We start from the raw sequence: 18258 nt of genomic DNA, 5'->3' as shown, positions 1-18258 counted from the left end.
AGTTTTGTTTTTTTTAAATGAAAACGTGCAACATCATGTCGTTTTCAGCAGTCACACATAATGGCCCTACCTCCTTAGCGTTAATATCTTTAACAAGCACTTGGGGAATATACTTTTTGCTACCGTCTCTCAGAAATTGTTAAGCAAAATTGTGAAGTGCCGCATAGGCACACCTTTACACAACTGCTTAAGTATATCCCCAGCAACAACAACAATAACAACAACTACGACAACAGCAACAGGCCTAATGACAGGTTGTGTCTTTGGCATTGCTAATGTGGCAACAGAACGCTTTGTAAACACCACTCTGTTCCGCTCAGGCAGCTGGTGCGGCTGTCTATAAAATGGGTCAATATGCCTGAAATATGTCAAATGGCCTGCAACCAATCAAGCAGAGGCAACCACAACGACTGCAGCTACCAATTCACACTAAAAACTTGTAATAAGTGCAGAGAATGCGGCCAGTAAGGAGTTCCGCTCAAGAAGAGCTCAAGCCGCACTCGAAGCAGCGAACTCAATTTTTCTCTACACACACACGCATACACACACCTGTCGGACTGCACTTGACCAAGTGAGCGGAGCTTAGCGCACGTGCGAGAGAAACAGAGTGGGTGACGAAGAGAGAGAGAGAGAGAGAGATCGTGGTGAGTTTTTTTTACCGGCGCAGCAGTAGCGAAAACAAGTGTGTTGAGTTGGCAGCACTTACCTGCACCAACCTGGCCAGTTCTTGTTGCTGCCGTTAATGTTGTTGTTGTTTTGTTTTTGTTTTTTTGGTCAACGGCAACTTTCTATGCAAGCGCCTCACAGCGTAAACTTAGACGCCATCCACTTCAGTCGTTCGCGCAGCTTCAAGCCGAGCGGTTTGTGTTATTGCGACTATCGGGGTTTTTCTCTTTCGAGCGGTTTTTGCTATCGACAAATGTGCGCGTGTATGCGCCAACTTTGCTCTTCAACTCGAAACGTGTCCACGCACCTCCGGGCTAATTGATTTTGCGCGTCTGCCACGGCGGCAAATGCAGCGCACGTAATTAGAACAAACGGACTGTAATTGCATTGGACAGTAATTGCTGTGCGCATACCAAACACGATTGTTCGATTGCGCGATTGCTCGTCATCGCCTCACATGCGCTCAAAGCTGCAGTTGCAGATTCAGTTGCAGTGTCAGTTGCAGTTATTGTCTGTCGAGCCTGTCGATCAATCAAGATCAAGTGATTCGTCATTGCATGTGTCGTTAATGTGTCAATTGACTTGCAATTTGTGATTTTCCAAAACGAAAGCACTTACAGTTAACAATGTGCTAGATCATTTGCTAAGATGTTGCAACAACAGACAATAAGCGGCAAGTTGCCGTTGGGCAAGCGTGCTCAGTTACTGGCCAAAAAGCATTGGTGGAAAATCTGTCTGCCACAAAGTCACAACGAGGCAGCCAAAAATTATCGCGAGATTATTGTGCGCACCGAGCTTCCGCCTGCAGCCATCACCGACAGCAGCAGCAGCGGCAGCAGTGGCACAATAACAAACAGCTGCTCCTGCCCAGACAGCGTCTCCAAAAGCTCCCAGGCAGACGTCAGCAAGTTGTTCCCTCGCAACATGCCAAGCATTCGACGCAGTCGACGTCGTGCCCCACCCAATGCCCAACAAACAACGCAGCAACGTTCCGACTCCGCCTCCGCCTCTGCAGAGCGCAGCATTGTGCCGAGTCAGGCACCGGCTGTGACGCCTGTTCAGCAATCACGTCTCTCCAAGGTGACCAGACTAACGCCTAAGAAAGTGAAAGCTTCGTGCTCGAAAAATCGCACAGCTCCTACTGGAGCAACAACAACAACAATTGCTGCATCCTGCGCCTCTTCAGCCCTCAAATCAGCGCCACCCATTAAGGCGGCCATCAAGACCAAAACGAAGCCAAAGCAATTGAAGCTAACACTAGCTCCCTGCGACATTTCATTGGAGCTGCCAGCAGAAATTTCATCACAAGCTCCAGCCCCCACCTTGGCCATGGCCCTGCACTCGCAGCAATCGAGCTTGATTAGCTACGATTTGAGTCGATCGACGAGCCGTCAAAGCTGTTGCCATCAGCCAGTGGCCAACAAGCTCAGCAGCGATGACAACTTTCATTCGTCGGGCATCTCGTGCAACGGCGAGACTGACGATGATGTGGAGGTGGCCATGCTGACGGGCAGTCTAACTGCTGCCCAGCTGGCGCGACTCGAGGGTGAAAAGAGGCGACAACAGCAACACCAACTGTTGCAACAGCAGCAGGAGCAACAACAACAACAACAACAACAGCAACCGCAACAGCGTCGCAGTTTGCTGCCCTTCAGCGATTTGCGCAATTTGAATATGTGCCGCAATCGGAGCACGGTTTGGTTGCAGGTGCCAAATACTCGCAGCAGTAAGGCGAGTGATGTGGAACGTCTGCTGGAGTCTAGGGAAACTGCAGCAGCAGCAACAGCACGGGAGGATGAAGAGGCAACAACGCACTGCTACCTCAATGCAGCAATTGCAGATGATATACAATTAAGCGATATTGAAGAACAATTGGCCAAGTTTGATGGCGGCTTACAGTCAAAGCCACCGCCACCGCCATCACCATCACCACCAGCACCACCACCGCCGCCTCAACAGAAACACCAGCAACAGCAGCATCTTCAAAGCAGCCTGGCTGCCAAAACGTGAGTTCAACTTACAACTTCTAATCCAGTTTAGCCACTTAATGCGCCGCTCGTTGTTGCTTTCATTCCTAATGCTTCGGCTATCGCAACAACCATAATTCTTGCCACTGCCCAAATTTGTTGCTCCACTATTTGAGAGGCAGAACGATTTTGGGACTCAAATTTGAGTTTTGTTAATTGGAACTGGCCTCTTATTTCGACATAGGCTAATTGGAAATGCATTTGTTGCGCTTCATACAAAAGAGTTAAGAGTGCATTCCATTTTAATGGTCCATCAAATTGGTGGGAATCGCAGAATTATGACCAATGACCTGTTATGGAACGATGAAGGCTCCCAGGGTATTTTATAGGCTTGTTTTTATGAAGATTTAATAGCTTTATATATGTATTACAGAATGCTTTGAATTGCTGTGATTAACATGCTGAGCTGGCAAACGCCACAATTGGTATTAGTTTTAAAAAAGCTTTCAAAATTAGCTTAAAATAAAAACCTTAGCTACCCACACTATGCCTTTCTATGGTAAGTGGAAAACAACATTACTTGGCTGGAACTATTAAGAGATAATTTGCTGTCTAGATTTCAATATGTTCAAAGAAGATATAAGAGAGTGGGACCTGTTTTAAGATATTACAAATATTCGCTCCTAAGATATGTAGTTTAAATGAAACTTTTTTTTAGTCATTTACATATTTTGAATTAATTATTTGTTCGATGTGTATCAAAAGCAATACAGTTTTACAGTTTTAAGTGGATGGTATTGCGGTAATGTTGGTATTTGCCATTACAATTTTTAATTTGAACCAAAATTTCCATTAATTTAAGGATTGGCAAGACAATTAAAGAGATTTTAAATGCTTTTAAGATGATAATTTCTTAATTTTCGAATGATCTTCATAAGAAAAGTAGAAAATTATATAACTTATACATATCAATAGAAGATATATTAATGAGCACAAAAATTAAAATAAAAGAGGTTTTTTTTTTAAGTTAGGGACCCACCCATAAAATTCTTTTAACAAGCTCGATCTGAGCAAGTGAACACCCTTCTCCACTAATACTCTTATGTGTTGTTGGGCCAGCTCTTACCCCTCCTTCTTTTATATTTCTGTGCACTCTGGACATTTATAGCTCACCCAAGACTCATAAGCCATTCATTTATGATCAATCAGGCATGGAATTCTTAATGCTTGTCTACACTTATTTATTTTCGCTTTTGACCAGACAATGCGAAATCGCAAAAGGTTGGCTTACAAATATTTCTGCAGGTCTCTAATTAAATAATTTATGCAAAGCAGCCGCAAGTTATAAATTCATAAAAGAGAAATACAACTTAATTCGTTGATGCGCTCAAAAGGAGCAGCGAGCGCTTAAGCCTAAGCCCAGTCGCGATGCCTCTGCCTAAGTATGTATATATACTTGTATATATATGTATGTATATGGGCATGTCTGTAAGCAAAGAAGGTTTCATATTTCAACTGAAGTCTTGACTGCAGTGCTCGGACATTGTTGGCACTAAAAAGGCGTTATTAATGCGCAGCTATTTACAAAACTGACACCCAGAGTTATTTATCAACATGACTGGCCTGCCGCCTCACTGGTCCCGGTCCCGATCTCGGTCCCGGTCTTGGTCCTAGCTCCAAGTCCACCAAGTCGCTCTGCAACACGTGCCGCATCCTTTGTGCCCCCAACGCATGTTTGTCAAGTTTTGTTAACAGCTAAATGAATTGCATGGAGCTAAGTGGCAACAGCAGCAGCAGTTCAAAGTTGCAAAAAGTTAAATAAGTTGGCGAAACTTCCATGACAGGCCCAAGTCGAAGTTGCCATCCAGTTCTGTCTCCGGCTCGCTGCACACGCTCCTTTGTCACTTTCTGTTTGCACTGCATACTTCAATGTGCAATGAGTGCTCGCCTGATGCTGCCCCGTCTGCCTGGCAATTGCCTTAGGCGCTGCACTCATAAATTCCATATGTCGTCTTAATAACCCCATATTTAAGGCGGCCAACAACAGGAGCCTTCAACGGCTTAGCCTCTGCTGAAAAATTAAGATCTTTCCCTTGCACATCGCTGCACCTTTGCGCTTAATCGATAAGATATTGTATCAGGCAACATAGTTATGGATATATACTTGTATTCTGTGTTACCTTTCGGTGGTGCGTTCGACGGTTGCTGGGCTCATAAATCGCACCTTTTGCTTTGCATTTTTCGCTGCCTTGTGCCTTTTTATCGCTTCATTTGCATGATTTTGTTCGCGCTGCCGCTTTTGGTAGCCGGAGTTGCAAATCTTTTGTTTGCGTGCCCGATTGCAATTTACATTTGCCACCGTCGGCCTCCTTGATTTATGCGCCCAAGTTGGGGCCAAACTGTGAAACTTAACAGCTACAACGTTTTCATTAATATCCGCCTGCTTAATTAGATTCTGCGTTAATGAGTCTGCAGTCATAAAGCCCTGATTGAAAAGGTTCTGAGCTCTGCCAAAGTGTTGCATAAATTTGCACTGATAAGATCGCAAACTACAAAGTATACATATACATATGTATTTTAAGCATTAATTGGTAACCATTTACAGTGGCTATACACTATGCGGAACATTAGAATATTAAATTAAAAATGAAACATCATCTTTTTTTTAAATGCTGTAGATAGGGATCTTCCCCTTATCCCAATGATGTGCGAAGCATACCTTGCCTTCTGTCTTGTTATTTGAGTTCATTTTTAAAACCGATGTTTATTAATTCTGACTAATTCGTTTACAATAGGACTAGAGCTTGTTTTAAGAAGTTGGTTGTAAGTAGCTAAAACAATTCCTACAGGAATCTGATTCCAATTCAAAATCGTAACGAAACCTACCTTGCCTTCTGTCTTGTTATTTGAGTTCATTTTTAAAACCGATGTTTATTAATTCCGACTAATTCGTTTACAATAGGACTAGAGCTTGTTTTAAGAAGTTGGTTGTAAGTAGCTAAAACAATTCCTACAGGAATCGGATTTCAATTCAAAATCGTAACGAAACCTACCTTGCCTTCTGTCTTGTTATTTGAGTTCATTTTTAAAACCGATGGTTATTAATTCCGACTAATTCGTTTACAATAGGACTAGAGCTTGTTTTAAGAAGTTGGTTGTAAGTAGCTAAAACAATTCCTACAGGAATCTGATTTCAGTTCAAAATCGTAATGAATTGCCTCAATATTTTAGTAGTACTCAGTTGATATAAAAAGGCGATATTTATATGTTTCACCTAGAGGAAGCTGGACTGTAGTACGGGCATGTCTGCACAAAGTTGGCTGCTCTTCTAAAGATTGTCCGCAGAAATATGAGCATTCAATGCGCGTCATCTGCCCTGCCTTGCCCTGCGCTGCGCTGAACTGAACTGCGTGCTGGAATGAGCATGAATTTAATGGCAAATAAAATGCATATACTTGTACATATGTCCAGGCACTCATTAGTGCCTCACACACATACACTCACACACTCACACACAGAGAGACAGAGAAGCCACCGAGCCTATTAAATTTCCGTTCGCAACGCCAAGTCAAATAAACCAAAACCAATATTGACTGCGGCTACTTAAAGCGTAATTAAGCGCAGCAACAGAATCGGCATCAGAAGCAGAAAGGGGGGCAGCGACCCAGCACTTTGCATAGGAATTCCAAACGCGTTCGACTTGGACCTGGTAGCATTGCAGAATACAGTGTACAATAAAATATAAGTACTAAATAAATAAGCGCGGCCGGGCGTAGAGTTGAAGCAGCAGAGGCCAGCGGTCTCCTTTAAAGCACAACAAGTCAACACTTCTTAGGCCCCCGGTCTACCTCATTGCCAATGAGCCAGTGAGCCAGTGATAATTAAAGTCGGCAAAAGCCGGGTGGTCCCGCCAGCACTCTGAATGTCTTGGGCTTATCGTTTTACGATGTGCTTTGATTTAAAGAGAGAGAGAAAAAACACAGAGGTACGCATTTGATTTTAATGGAATCGGATGTGCTGCCTTGGCGGCAGACTAGCTGGTCGCCGACATGGCCGACTGGCTGGCTGGCTGGCTAGCTGATTGGCAATGAGACCGACCAACGCACTCATGATATATGGCATTTTAATTGAAATGGAAAAAAACAACTGCGCCAAGCCACAAGTAATTGCTAAATAATAGCAAATCCGAGCAGTCGGTCGCCGGCTATAGAATAAGGTCTTAGTATCGGCCTACAAAATGCGGCCATTTTATTTTTTGCAATTAATTTGGCTTTTTAATTTGCTCACTGCTTCAAGTGAAAGGGGGCGTATGAGTAATTTTTCCTAACGTTTTACTGTCAGCTTTCGGAATGGGCGTTCACATGTGCACCACCTAGCTCGAAACTCTTAACTCGCGTAATTTATCTGTCATGAATTGTAAATAGCCCGCACATGAGCCATTTAGAGACCATTACTAAAGCCCCTTTTTGGGCGTTTGTGAGTATTACTAAATGGGGCAGCTCTTTTTGAGAAAAACTTTTACGATAGACTACTTAATTAGGACAATCTTTACATTCTCCGCAGCTATTTTAATATCAACAAAGAACAGAACAAAATTTCAATTACAAATATTTCATACTTCATAGTAGCTGCCTGCTGCTAGCCATAAAGCCATAAGCCAGTTGGCCATAAATGTTGCTTTATGAGTGCCGTAAAAACCCCAAACGTGACTCAATCAAGCAGCCCACAAACTATACAAGTATACAATCCTTCAGTCACTTTAATTTAATTTATAAACTGATGTATGTTGCATGTGTGTGTGTGTTTGTCTTTTTTGTGTGTGTAATTAAGCGCCCAATGTTCTAAATGACAATAGTGTCAAAATCTTATGAGCCGGAGCCCAAAGTTGAAAGACACAAAAGAACGCGCCATTTGATAACTTAATGGGCAACATTCTGTGTCCATTGTCTGAGGTGCCGAAGTTGATGTAATATGTCGAAGCACAAGCTACAAAGGCGAACACGGGCCGTAAATTTATTTATAACAGCCTCGCCACATTTCAGTTTTCAAACAAAGCGACAAATTTATTGATTAACACCCCGGAGAACATCAACGAGAACCAATAAAATACATTACCAAGTATATATACATATATATGTTTATACTGGAATGGCGGCAAGAAATTTGCAAGTGAAAAGACGAACGATGATTGATTTTGTCGGTAGGGGAAATTCAATTTTAAAACACAGAAAACCAATCAGAAACTCTAGTAACAAGCCGCAGCGAAGCAGTGGAAATCATAATAATTGGCGAAGAAGAAAAAATACATACTACTTGCTATATAAAGAACATATTTATAAAATAAAATCAAAAACCGCAAATAAAATTAGCGCGGCGTTGGCGGGGTTGCACAAAACAGAGAGCGTATAACCATGGCACGGGTAGACTAAGCAGCAAGTGCTCTAAGAGTTAGGGTAGAGGCGGGGAGGGGGGCGATGGAAACAACGCTTACTTGGCCAAATTGAAGGGCGTTGCTGTGAGCTTTTTATGTTTCCTGTTTCTTTATTATTGTGATTACATATTTTACTTTCCTGTGCGATGCTTGCGCGCGGCTTTTGTGGTTGCCAAGTCAATTTCGCGCCTCTGCGCCTGCTTAGATCACAGTGACGATGACGATGATGATGATCCCACTGCTGGCCATAAGCACACGTAATTTAGTGGCCATAAGTCAAAGTAGAGGCTTAGAACGTGGTGCGCAAAGGAAGCCAAGAAACCAGTTTCATTTTGCCTAATTGCAAGTTTCTTGTTAATGGAAATGCTCTTTGTTGCCGAAAATAATTATTTATCATCAAGTGAAATTAATTAAAATAATGGCCATCATTTTGCCCCACAATGGCACATTGTAAGCGGCAGGTACTTCACAAAAATAATGATAAGTGAATGGGCAGACAAAAGTAGCTCAAGTGTTTTCGCTGTCATTGCCGAAGACGCGTTTCAAACAGCCTACAAATTGTTGCCAAAAAGTGTCCGTGTCCGACAAGCAGCAGCAACTCTGGCCTAGGCCTATTGTTAACTTGGCTTTTTGGCTTGCGGCCAGCAAGCTTGCCGCTTAATTATAACAATTACCCGAATATAATTGCAAAATATGTTGGCGACTATGGCCCACGCACATTCAAGACAAATTGATTTGTCATTGCATTTAACGCAAGCCATTGTCATTGTCAGAAACACTTGCTTTTCAATTCCCCCAAAGCCATTTGACTTAGCAGCGCTAGAAATCTAGTAGCTATCCGAAATGAAATTTATGCAGATTTATACATAATATTTCTTAAGCCAAAAACTGGCACAAGTGTCATATGAACGACAACGTTTTGCTCTCAAACGCCGCCGTGTGCCACGCAAATTGTGAAAGTGGCAACGAAGTTGGACATAACGTTGACTGCGATGCGGAACTCGCCCGCACAATTGGCCAAATGTGCAGCCAAGACAAAAGCAACTTGGCGTATTTGATTTGCACGCTGACACAAAACAGTAGCCAACAGAGTCAAGTTAGAAATCGTGATTTTCTTGAATCATTTCTGCCACTTCTCTCAGTCTCAGCCGTGTGTTCGTTTTCTAAATGCGAAGTGCACAGTGTCTGCGGATCGTTCCGATCGCCATACTCGTAGCCGTTGGCTACTACAAGTAGTTGAATTCAAAATTGAGACTTGAAAACAGTCTGTATAATAACCTCCTCCTTTTTTTAAGTCGGTTAAAAATAGAACGCTTACAAATTCATGAGAGAGGTGAGCAAAATGTGAACTAACTTTCCAAATGATTAAGAATTTCCAAATTTGACAATTCACAGTCGAATCTTGTTTGAATTTGTTAAAAAGAAACATTTTGAAGCTATGACAACGATATTAACGATATTATTTGTTAAACTAAAAAAGTCTTTCTGTTTGTTTTAACATAATAGTTATTTTATTGCTTTTCAGTTAAATAAAAAATAATGTGGCATTTCTGAAAAGTTAATCTGATTTCGCGCTGCTTGATTTTTTTCAAGCAAATTCTAAAATAATCAGGAAGAGTTAAAAAAGCAATGAACCAATTTAATTATTCATTGAATAGACAGATAGAATTCAAGGTTTATTCTTGCAAATTTGTGAATAATTTAAACCACTGTACTATGCTGCCATGTTGACGGTTTTGTGAGCAAGATATCCGTAAATTAATTTACTAGAGCTTGCACACCTGCTCCAAACACATTCGACTTGGCCGGAATGGGGCCTTCTGGTCAGTTAGTCAGCACTACAGTTTACTCGCTTGCTTAGTAGAGAAAGTGCCAGGTGGAGACAAAGTGGACAGTACAGCGCATGTGCTGAGATATTCCAGATAAACGATCAATCCACGTACGCTGCAGGAAACCGCTTGATATGCTTTTGTATTTCCACTGGCATTGCGCTTAGTACGACTGTCTGTCACAATTAAGTTGAAAAAACACGTGTAGTACACTTAGATCAGCGCTAGAAGATAGCATACCAGTGTACCCAAAAAAACAGAAACCCTCGAACATAGGAGAAACATGAAACGTGAGTTGCATGCCACAGCAGCGCCAAGGAGCAGCAGCAGCAGCAGCGTCAGGTTGAGTATGACTTGTAGTTGGAACGCCTACGCCTCGCAAGTGGCACGATAATGAGCTGGCAGGTCGTAACAATTCAGTTTGATAAATTGGACGCGCTCTAAGTACACGTAAAGCGAACGCAGCTGAGCCCGAGCCCAGCCGAGCGCTGGGCATTAGAGGCGCGGAAGTTGTATTAACTTGCAGCTAACGGCGCTTTGTCGCACCTATACACGGACACTAACTAGATCCTGTTCGCGGCTCCAAGCGGTGCGCGCCGCGCGCATCAAGCTTCATTAGCAATAGTAAAAGTTAGGTTCTACTTGTAACATTTTCGCTCTCGACCACATGTCAGGCCAGACAGACGCAAGACGGACAACTAAATGGAACCACACGGCCAACTAAACCGAAGAAGAACAGTGAGTCCAAGCGGCTTGAATAAAATGTTCAATCAACTTTACTGACTTATCTAAATATGGTAAATCTTGAATGTTAGATGGGAAATATAAATATTTAAAAACAATTCTCAAATGAAAACTGTCCCGCTTAGAAGTTCTTTAATTATGTAAAAACCTATTATATGAGATTTGAATTTGTGGATTGGAATATTGTGAATAAATTTGTTTAAATACCATCCAAGGATGCAGAAAATTGTGTAGGGTTTGTATTTTATCGGTCCTTTTTGGATATTCTTTATCTGTTCTTTTTTGCATATTCTGTTAATTAATATAATTGTTTTTTATAAATACTATCTAACCTTTCAGAAATTTGTGACATGATAAACCTTTATTCTTAGAAATAAAAATTTTTAAATTCAGTTCTTAAAATGAAAGTTGCTCCGCTTAGTAGTTCTTTAATTATGCACAGTTTGTTACTCGAGCTTAGAATATGTGGGGTGAAATATTACGAATAAATTTATTTATAAATATCATCTAAGGATGCACAAATTTGTGACAGCTTTTATTGTTGGGCTAGAAAAAACATATTTAAATACGATTTTTAAGCTGAAACCTGTCCCACTTAGTAGTTTTTTAATTATGTACAGTTTATTATTTCAGATTCGAATTTGTGGGGTGAAATATTGTGTTTAAATATATTTATAAATACCATCTAAGGATACAGACATTTTTGACATGATAAGACTTTATTGTTAGGCTACAAAAAAAAAAAAAATAATAAAATTAAATACGATGTTTAAACTGAAAGTTGCTCCGCTTAGTAGTTCTTCAATTATGTAAAATTTATTATAAGAGATTTGAATTTGTGGGGTAAAATATTGTGAATAAATGTATATAAATATCATCTAAGAATGCACAAAATTGTGTAGGGTTTGTACTTTATCCGTCTTTGTTGAGTATTCTGTAAAAGAAATTCTTTTTGGAATATTTTGTTAATCTATTATTAGAAACAGAAACATTGATGAAAGAAATTTTGTGGTTGCATTTTCTTTTGCAAATTAATTGTTTTAAATGTTTTCAACATTTGATTACTATTGTATAACATTTATTAATTTATTTAGGTGCTTATTCTAATGCAAACATCTTATGGATGCTGCAATTTTTTGCTCTTCTGTGCAGCCAGCTTTTCAAAACATCACACTGTGCGATGGCTTGTTGGGCGGCTGTTCTGTTCCCATTGCCAGTGGCTGCTTGGCTGCTTGGCTGTTTGGCAGCCTGGTTTCCTGGTTTCTTGGTTTCTTGGTTGCACCCAAATGTGCATTAGTGTAATGCTGTGGCCATTCAGTGTGGACCAGACCATGGACTGCAGGCTGCCTGCTGCCAAGACACTTAGACGCTCACGCCAAACATTTGATGACTTAATTGCGCATTTTAGCAGATACACATGAATGCTGGCAGTGGCAGTTGTGCCATGCTCCAGCACGTCTGGGATCGGGATGAGAGTGGCATTGGGACTAGGACTGGGCTGTTGTGATGCCACACAACTTTATTTTGACAAGCGGCGATTAGACGTCGCCCGTTCCCTCGCCACAATCCCGATAGCTAGTGATGTGGCCTTTGTTAATTGAAATGTTGTTCTCTGGCTCTGGATAAGTTTGCTGTCTGTTTGTTTGCTTACCTGTCTGTCTGTCTGTCTGTTTGTCTGTCCAACTGTCTGTCTGGTTGACTGGCTCACTGGCCGACTCTCTGGCTGGCTGCTTGATGCATGTTGCTTTTGTCAGTTGTCATGTTTGCCAGAGACCTACACGATTTTGAGCTGCACTGTGGTGCTGTGGTGCTGTGGCGCTGTGGTGCTGTCATTGCCATTAGCATTACCGTTAGCAGCAACTATTTGTGCTATGTAGGAAGTCTGCTTACCCCATCCCCACAAACAAGCGCCATCGGCAAATCAAAGCGATAAAGTTCACTCAGATTCACACAGATGGATAATCCATTTACAGCTCATGGACGCGTATGCATATTATTGATAAGCCAAGTAAAGTTTTTACTGGTCTAGTATAATTATTTCATTTGCCGCATTTCCGCTAGCATTTGTCCAGAAACTGCAACACCAATTGTGTGTATATATATTTTTTTTTGGCAGCAGCTCGAGCGCATCCATGTTGGTCATAGCTGGCTGACCGTAACCGAAGTCGGGGCCACAACCACCACCGGCAAGTGCAACGTTTCATGGTCAAGCGCATCTTGCTGCACAGAGCTGAACAGTAAACGTGTGAGGAGCGACCCTGCCTCAGATACTACAAGTAGGATGTGAATACGCAGAGTGTAGCTTAATTTTGGGCCATTTGTGTAATTGCTTTTTGCTTTTAGGGGCTGGTTCTGTGTGGAGACTGGCAGCCGAAAATGTGCGACTGTTGCGCATCGGCATTCCCACGGCATTCTAACAGGTGTGTGTGTGTGTGTGTGTGTGTGTGTCTGTGTAGCACGCTTCGACTGACACTGCCACTGCCACTGCCACTGCCACTGCTGCCCACCTGTTCTCTTTGGTGTGGCACATCCATCACAAGTTTCGACGCTCACGTTTCATGCTTGGCTGCCTTGCCGCTTTTGTCATACGAGAACACACTACCTATAGAGTACTTACAATAAATTTAATAGCATTTGCTTTATTTCTATGTTTATTTTCATTTTCCAACTGTACTTCGTATGGGTCGTGTAGGCTTTTCGGCTGGGGAAAGACGTTGGCGTTTCTACGAACTCTCTGTTTACTGATTATGTCAATTATTTTGTTTTGGTTTATTCCAAAGATTTCAATTCCTCTCGGTGTGTGTGTTGCCTTCCGCACTTAATTGAATCAACTTATTGTGCGTTCCTATATTCCGTCTTTCCACTTGTTGATGTTGTTCTCCAAAATGTAATCTCTTTCATGTGATTCTCTAACGTTTTTGTGTTTTGATGTGCTTTAATTTGATGAAATTACATTTATCATCATCATCAGCATCGTATTTTATTTAATTGCTGTTTAAGAACTGTGGGAGTTTTTAGAAGCTAGAGTCTTGGTCTGGAGCATGGAATCTGTGTCTAATTTACAGCAATTACATTTTCAAACCAAGTTATTGTGGAAAATGGCTCAATTGCATGCCTGGGAACTGAACAGAAAACTGTTTCATATCACACTTACTTATACTTACTTATAGTGTCGATGGTGCTAAGAAATATGCGAACCAATTACAAGAGAGTTTATTAAGCTGCCTCCTGCTTGAAGACTGTTGGTGTCGAACAATGTTTTGGGGGCGCCATTCAAGTGGTCGCCAGTTGCTTATTGGTTCAATGTCAACGAATCTGTCCATTTCCGGCCAACACTGATCGACTTCACGCCATTGAAATGCATTGCGCAATGCAAGTAGTGTTTAGTAAAAGCAATTAAATGCTCATAGATTGCAAGACAGATATGGAACAACAACATCCGTCTTGCATACGAGCATACGAGCATACGAGCATTTAATGTATGTGGTGGCAACCAACAAAAAGTTGGCCGTCAACTTGACTAATGAACAGAAAAGGCAAACAAGTTCAACGAGTTGCTGTTGTTGTTGCCGAAAAAAGAATTTGGTAAACAAAAAAACCTGCATATGTAACGAGACAATAAATAAAAATAAATAATGCTAAGGTTTCTCGACCACGGTTATGCGTTTAAATGTGAACAAAAATGAGGTAGCAATGTCAGTGGTGCGGCGGAGTGGCAGAGTGGCGATGTGGCAGCCACGCAGCCTGCGAATGAATTACAGAAGAAGAACAGCATTTTGCATAAATTAGAGCGTAGCATGCAACATGAAAATCGTTGAAACGTGTCTAGAGTTGTTGACAGCGAGCAGTGTGGGGTGGGGTGAGGCGGGGGTGAGGGAGGCCGGGAGGGGGTAGGGCGTGCAGACGAGTTGAGCGAATGTTGTTGCTGGCCTGCCTGCCCGCCCGCCAGCCAGCCTGCATAAAATTACCCAAAAGCTGTTAATGACGGCATGGGAATCAACTCAACTCAGACTTAGAGCGACTCAAAGAGAGCCAGCAGCAGCAGCAGCAGCGGCCAGCAACTGGCAACTAGGAACCCGCAGCCAGCCAACCTGCAACATGCAACATTTGCAATTGGCATTTCAGAATGAGCGATCAAAGCATGTGGGCTTACTAAGTGCAACGCGCTGTTACTAACGATTAATTATGCATTTTAGCTGATGTTGTTGACTATGCTGATGCTGCTGCTGCTGCTGCTGCTGCTGCTGCTCTTGTTGTTGTTGTAGTTGCTGTTGCTGCCTTGTATCGCTTACAAGAGATCGCTGGGGCTGCAGTCGGGATGTTGCAGTTGCAGCTTATCAGCGTTGCCGGCTAACGGTAACACTGCACTAAATCACTCGCGCGGTACTTAAATAGGCGTTGCTCTTGCTCTTGCTCTTGCTATTGCTATTGCACAGAACTTGTGCAACAAGCCCGTTCAGCTACTAGGTACAGTTGTGCTCAAAATAATAGTAGTGATATTTTTCACTATGTTCTACCGTTCGTATTTTTGTGTTTCCTTTCATTTTTAATCCTTTCTTTCTACCTATGTGATCTATAACAAGAGCACAATAAAATGTCGCGTTACTTTAGCTTTTTGTGCAATTGTTGTTGTTGTTATTTGCATTTTCCACAGCTAGTCCCTATTCTACGCGCTCAAAATAATAGTAGTGCTTGCACAAACATTCCAAAAATATTAAGTGTGTCGCTCCTTAAGCTCACGAAAAGTTGCTAATAGTAAGTTCTATTATTTTTTAATAGTTTACAATAGTTTCCAATACACATTTTAGTTTGTTTTTTTTTTTCTGATATGGGTAGAGCCAAGCACTGCACTCCTGAATGACGTGCACTCATTCAAAAATTGATATCTGAGAGAAAAACTTACAATGAAGTACAAAATATAGTAGGTTGTTCTCCTACAACGGTGCGTAATGCTATAAAATTTATCCCAGGCCCTGAAGCACGTGGAAGACCTGGCGCTATGTCAGATAAATTGGCAACCCGTGTTGTGAGATACTTTAGGCAGAACCCATTTGCGAGCTCTACCGATAAAATAGATGAATTAAACCTCCATACAAGTACACAAATAATACGGAGATGCCTACTACAAAATAATTTGGCAGCTCGGAGTCCAAGGAAAGTGCCCCTTCTCACAAAAAAACATCTGGCAAGACGAATTAAATTTGCACAAGACCACATTGATTGGCCAGTGCAGTAATGGAGAAACATTTTGTGGTCAGATGAATCGAAAATCACGCTTTATGGTGGAACTGGGTCTCGTCAGTATGTTAGGCGGCCACCAAACACTGAATGGCACCCTCGATTCACCACGAAAACCGTAAAACACGGAGGAGCTCGTATTATGATATGAGCCAGTTTTTCATATTACGGCACGGGGCCTTATATTGGCTCCGGAATGTCATGGATCGCCACCTTTATGTGCATATAATGCAGAATATTATGCTGCCATATGCCATTGATGAATTGCCACTGATTTGGGTATTCCAGCGGGATAATGATCCGAAGCACACAAGTAATGTTGCCAAACAATGGTTTCAAACTAACAGGATCAATGTACTAGAATGGCCGGCACAGTCTCCAGATCTCAACCCGATTGAGAATTTATGGTACGATGTAAAGAAGGAAGTTGCCAAGCGTAAACCAACTAATTTTGAATAGGTTTGGGGACCAGCTAGACATGCTTGGAGCTCCATTTCTTCTCAAAGATGTCACAATCCCGAGGACTCCATGCCAAAGCGATGTGCTGCAGTTCTTGCACACGAAGGCTATGCTACAAAATACTAATATTATTTAGAAAGCCCTAATATGAGTAATTAAAATAATAACCGTATTATTTGGATCAGTTGGGACAAGTAAGAGGCCAACAAATGAAACACTACTATTATTTTGAGCGACCAAATTAATGAAGTTTTGGAAAAAAAATTATTTAAATTGTTATATGACCAGAATTTGTTATTATTTCTTTATAATTTACTTGTTAATATACTATACTTAACAATACAAATTGTTTTAAGTTCATTAAATCACCATTTCATACATTTTTTTAACAAACTAAATTTTTATGAAAGCACTACTATTATTTTGAGCACAGCTGTAGGTAACAACAGCAACAGCAGCAGCAACATCATCAGCGGCAGCAGCAGCGGCAGCAACTTCGGCAACTTTGGCAACCGGTTCGAAGTGTTCATAAAAAATGCATAAACTTTTGAGCGACAGCGACACGTGCATACTCATAGTATCCGTATATATGTACATACGTGTATATATGTATGCATAGCATGTGTATATAGTTTGACGCGATATCATGTACAACATATTTCGTTGTTGTTTATTGTTTTTACTGCTGCGGCAGCGGCTGCTGCTGCTGCTTTTGTGGCCTTTGTTTAAATGACGTAAACGCAGTCAAATGCAGCAAAGTGTTGCATGTGCGCAACGAACCCAGAAAAACAACAGCCAGGGCAACAACAACAAAAACAACAACAACGGCACTAACAACAAACACAAATAAGTGTGTTGAAGGAGCACAAGATATTTGAAAGCATTTTTTATTTGAAAATTTCCACTTTGGTTTTTGTTAGTAATTTTTTTTTGACAGCCGACACGATGCGATGCCTCTCTTTATAGAAGTCGTTGCTGTTGTTGTTGTTGGCTGTTGTTGTTGGTTCATTCATTTCAGAGGCGTTTTGCAAGACAATGAAACACGCAACAAGGTCGCGACATACACCACACACCACATCACAGATCACACATCACGGAAAGGTGGTTAATAGTTGTGGCTAAGGCCATTGAACGACATATACTCGTATATACTTGTACATATATATATATGTATATATAAAGATGTAGAAGCCACACAGCTTGTGCGCTTACCTCTCCTCCTTAATGGGCTGGGAAAGGCGCGTAGCCAGATCGTCTAGAGCTTGGGCTGGGGCTGGGGCTGGACACGCCCGCAAAATCAGAACATTTTAATTTTAGATTTTGTTCTGTCCTGATCTGTTCTTTTCTGTTTTATTCTGTTTTTTTTCTGTTTTTTTCTGTTGTGGGGCAGTTAGCTCAACCCACTCTGATGAGACGCAGACGTGCGCATTGCCAAACTCGCTGCCTAGGCCCATATCTCGGTAAATGGCAGCTGCAATCTGGCCAAAGATCGTGTGCCTTGGTCGTCGATAATCAAGCATTCCAGACCCAAGCCCAAGCCCAAGTCGAAGCTGGATCAAGAGCTGCGCTGGCGTTTATCTCTGACCAATTGTGAAAGTAATTTAATGCGGATTGATTTTTGCTGCTTCTTCTAAACCGTTTTTTTGTTTTGGTTTTTGTTTTTTTTTTTGTTTTTTCAATTATAAGCAATTGCATGTTACGTTTTAATTTCGCCATAGTTCAATTGGCGTTGCGATCTGCGTGTTGGGGAGCACTTCTTTCTCAGAAAAATGCACTCGAAACTGGTTGGCTCTTACTAGGAGTACGAATACGAATACGAGTCTCGTACTCGTGTTGGTGTGCGAGAGTGTGTGCCTAAATGATTTTGAACCAGTTACGTGTGCTGATTGTGCAGGCTGTTCTGCTGATGACCAGTTCTATGGAA

General features: G+C 41.6%; 1 protein-coding gene across 1 annotated transcript in view; it reads left to right on the top strand.

The window, feature by feature from the left end:
• The first annotated feature begins 1314 nt into the window (after positions 1–1314).
• LOC115624417 (protein espinas) overlaps positions 1315–18258 on the top strand; it is a 36054-nt gene continuing 19110 nt past the window's right edge. Inside the window, exons 1-3 of the mRNA XM_030519168.1 lie at positions 1315–2222; positions 2307–2601; positions 9965–9969. Of these exons, the coding sequence (XP_030375028.1) occupies positions 1315–2222; positions 2307–2601; positions 9965–9969 (1208 nt within the window). The remainder of the gene's footprint in view (positions 2223–2306; positions 2602–9964; positions 9970–18258) is intronic.

This window comes from Scaptodrosophila lebanonensis, unplaced genomic scaffold (assembly GCF_003285725.1).
Source record: "Scaptodrosophila lebanonensis strain 11010-0011.00,11010-0021.00 unplaced genomic scaffold, SlebRS2 tig00000001-arrow-pilon, whole genome shotgun sequence".
Classification (NCBI taxonomy): Eukaryota; Metazoa; Arthropoda; class Insecta; order Diptera; family Drosophilidae; genus Scaptodrosophila; species Scaptodrosophila lebanonensis.
Note: the sequence above shows the minus strand (reverse complement) of the source record. Positions and strands in the feature narration are given on the sequence as shown.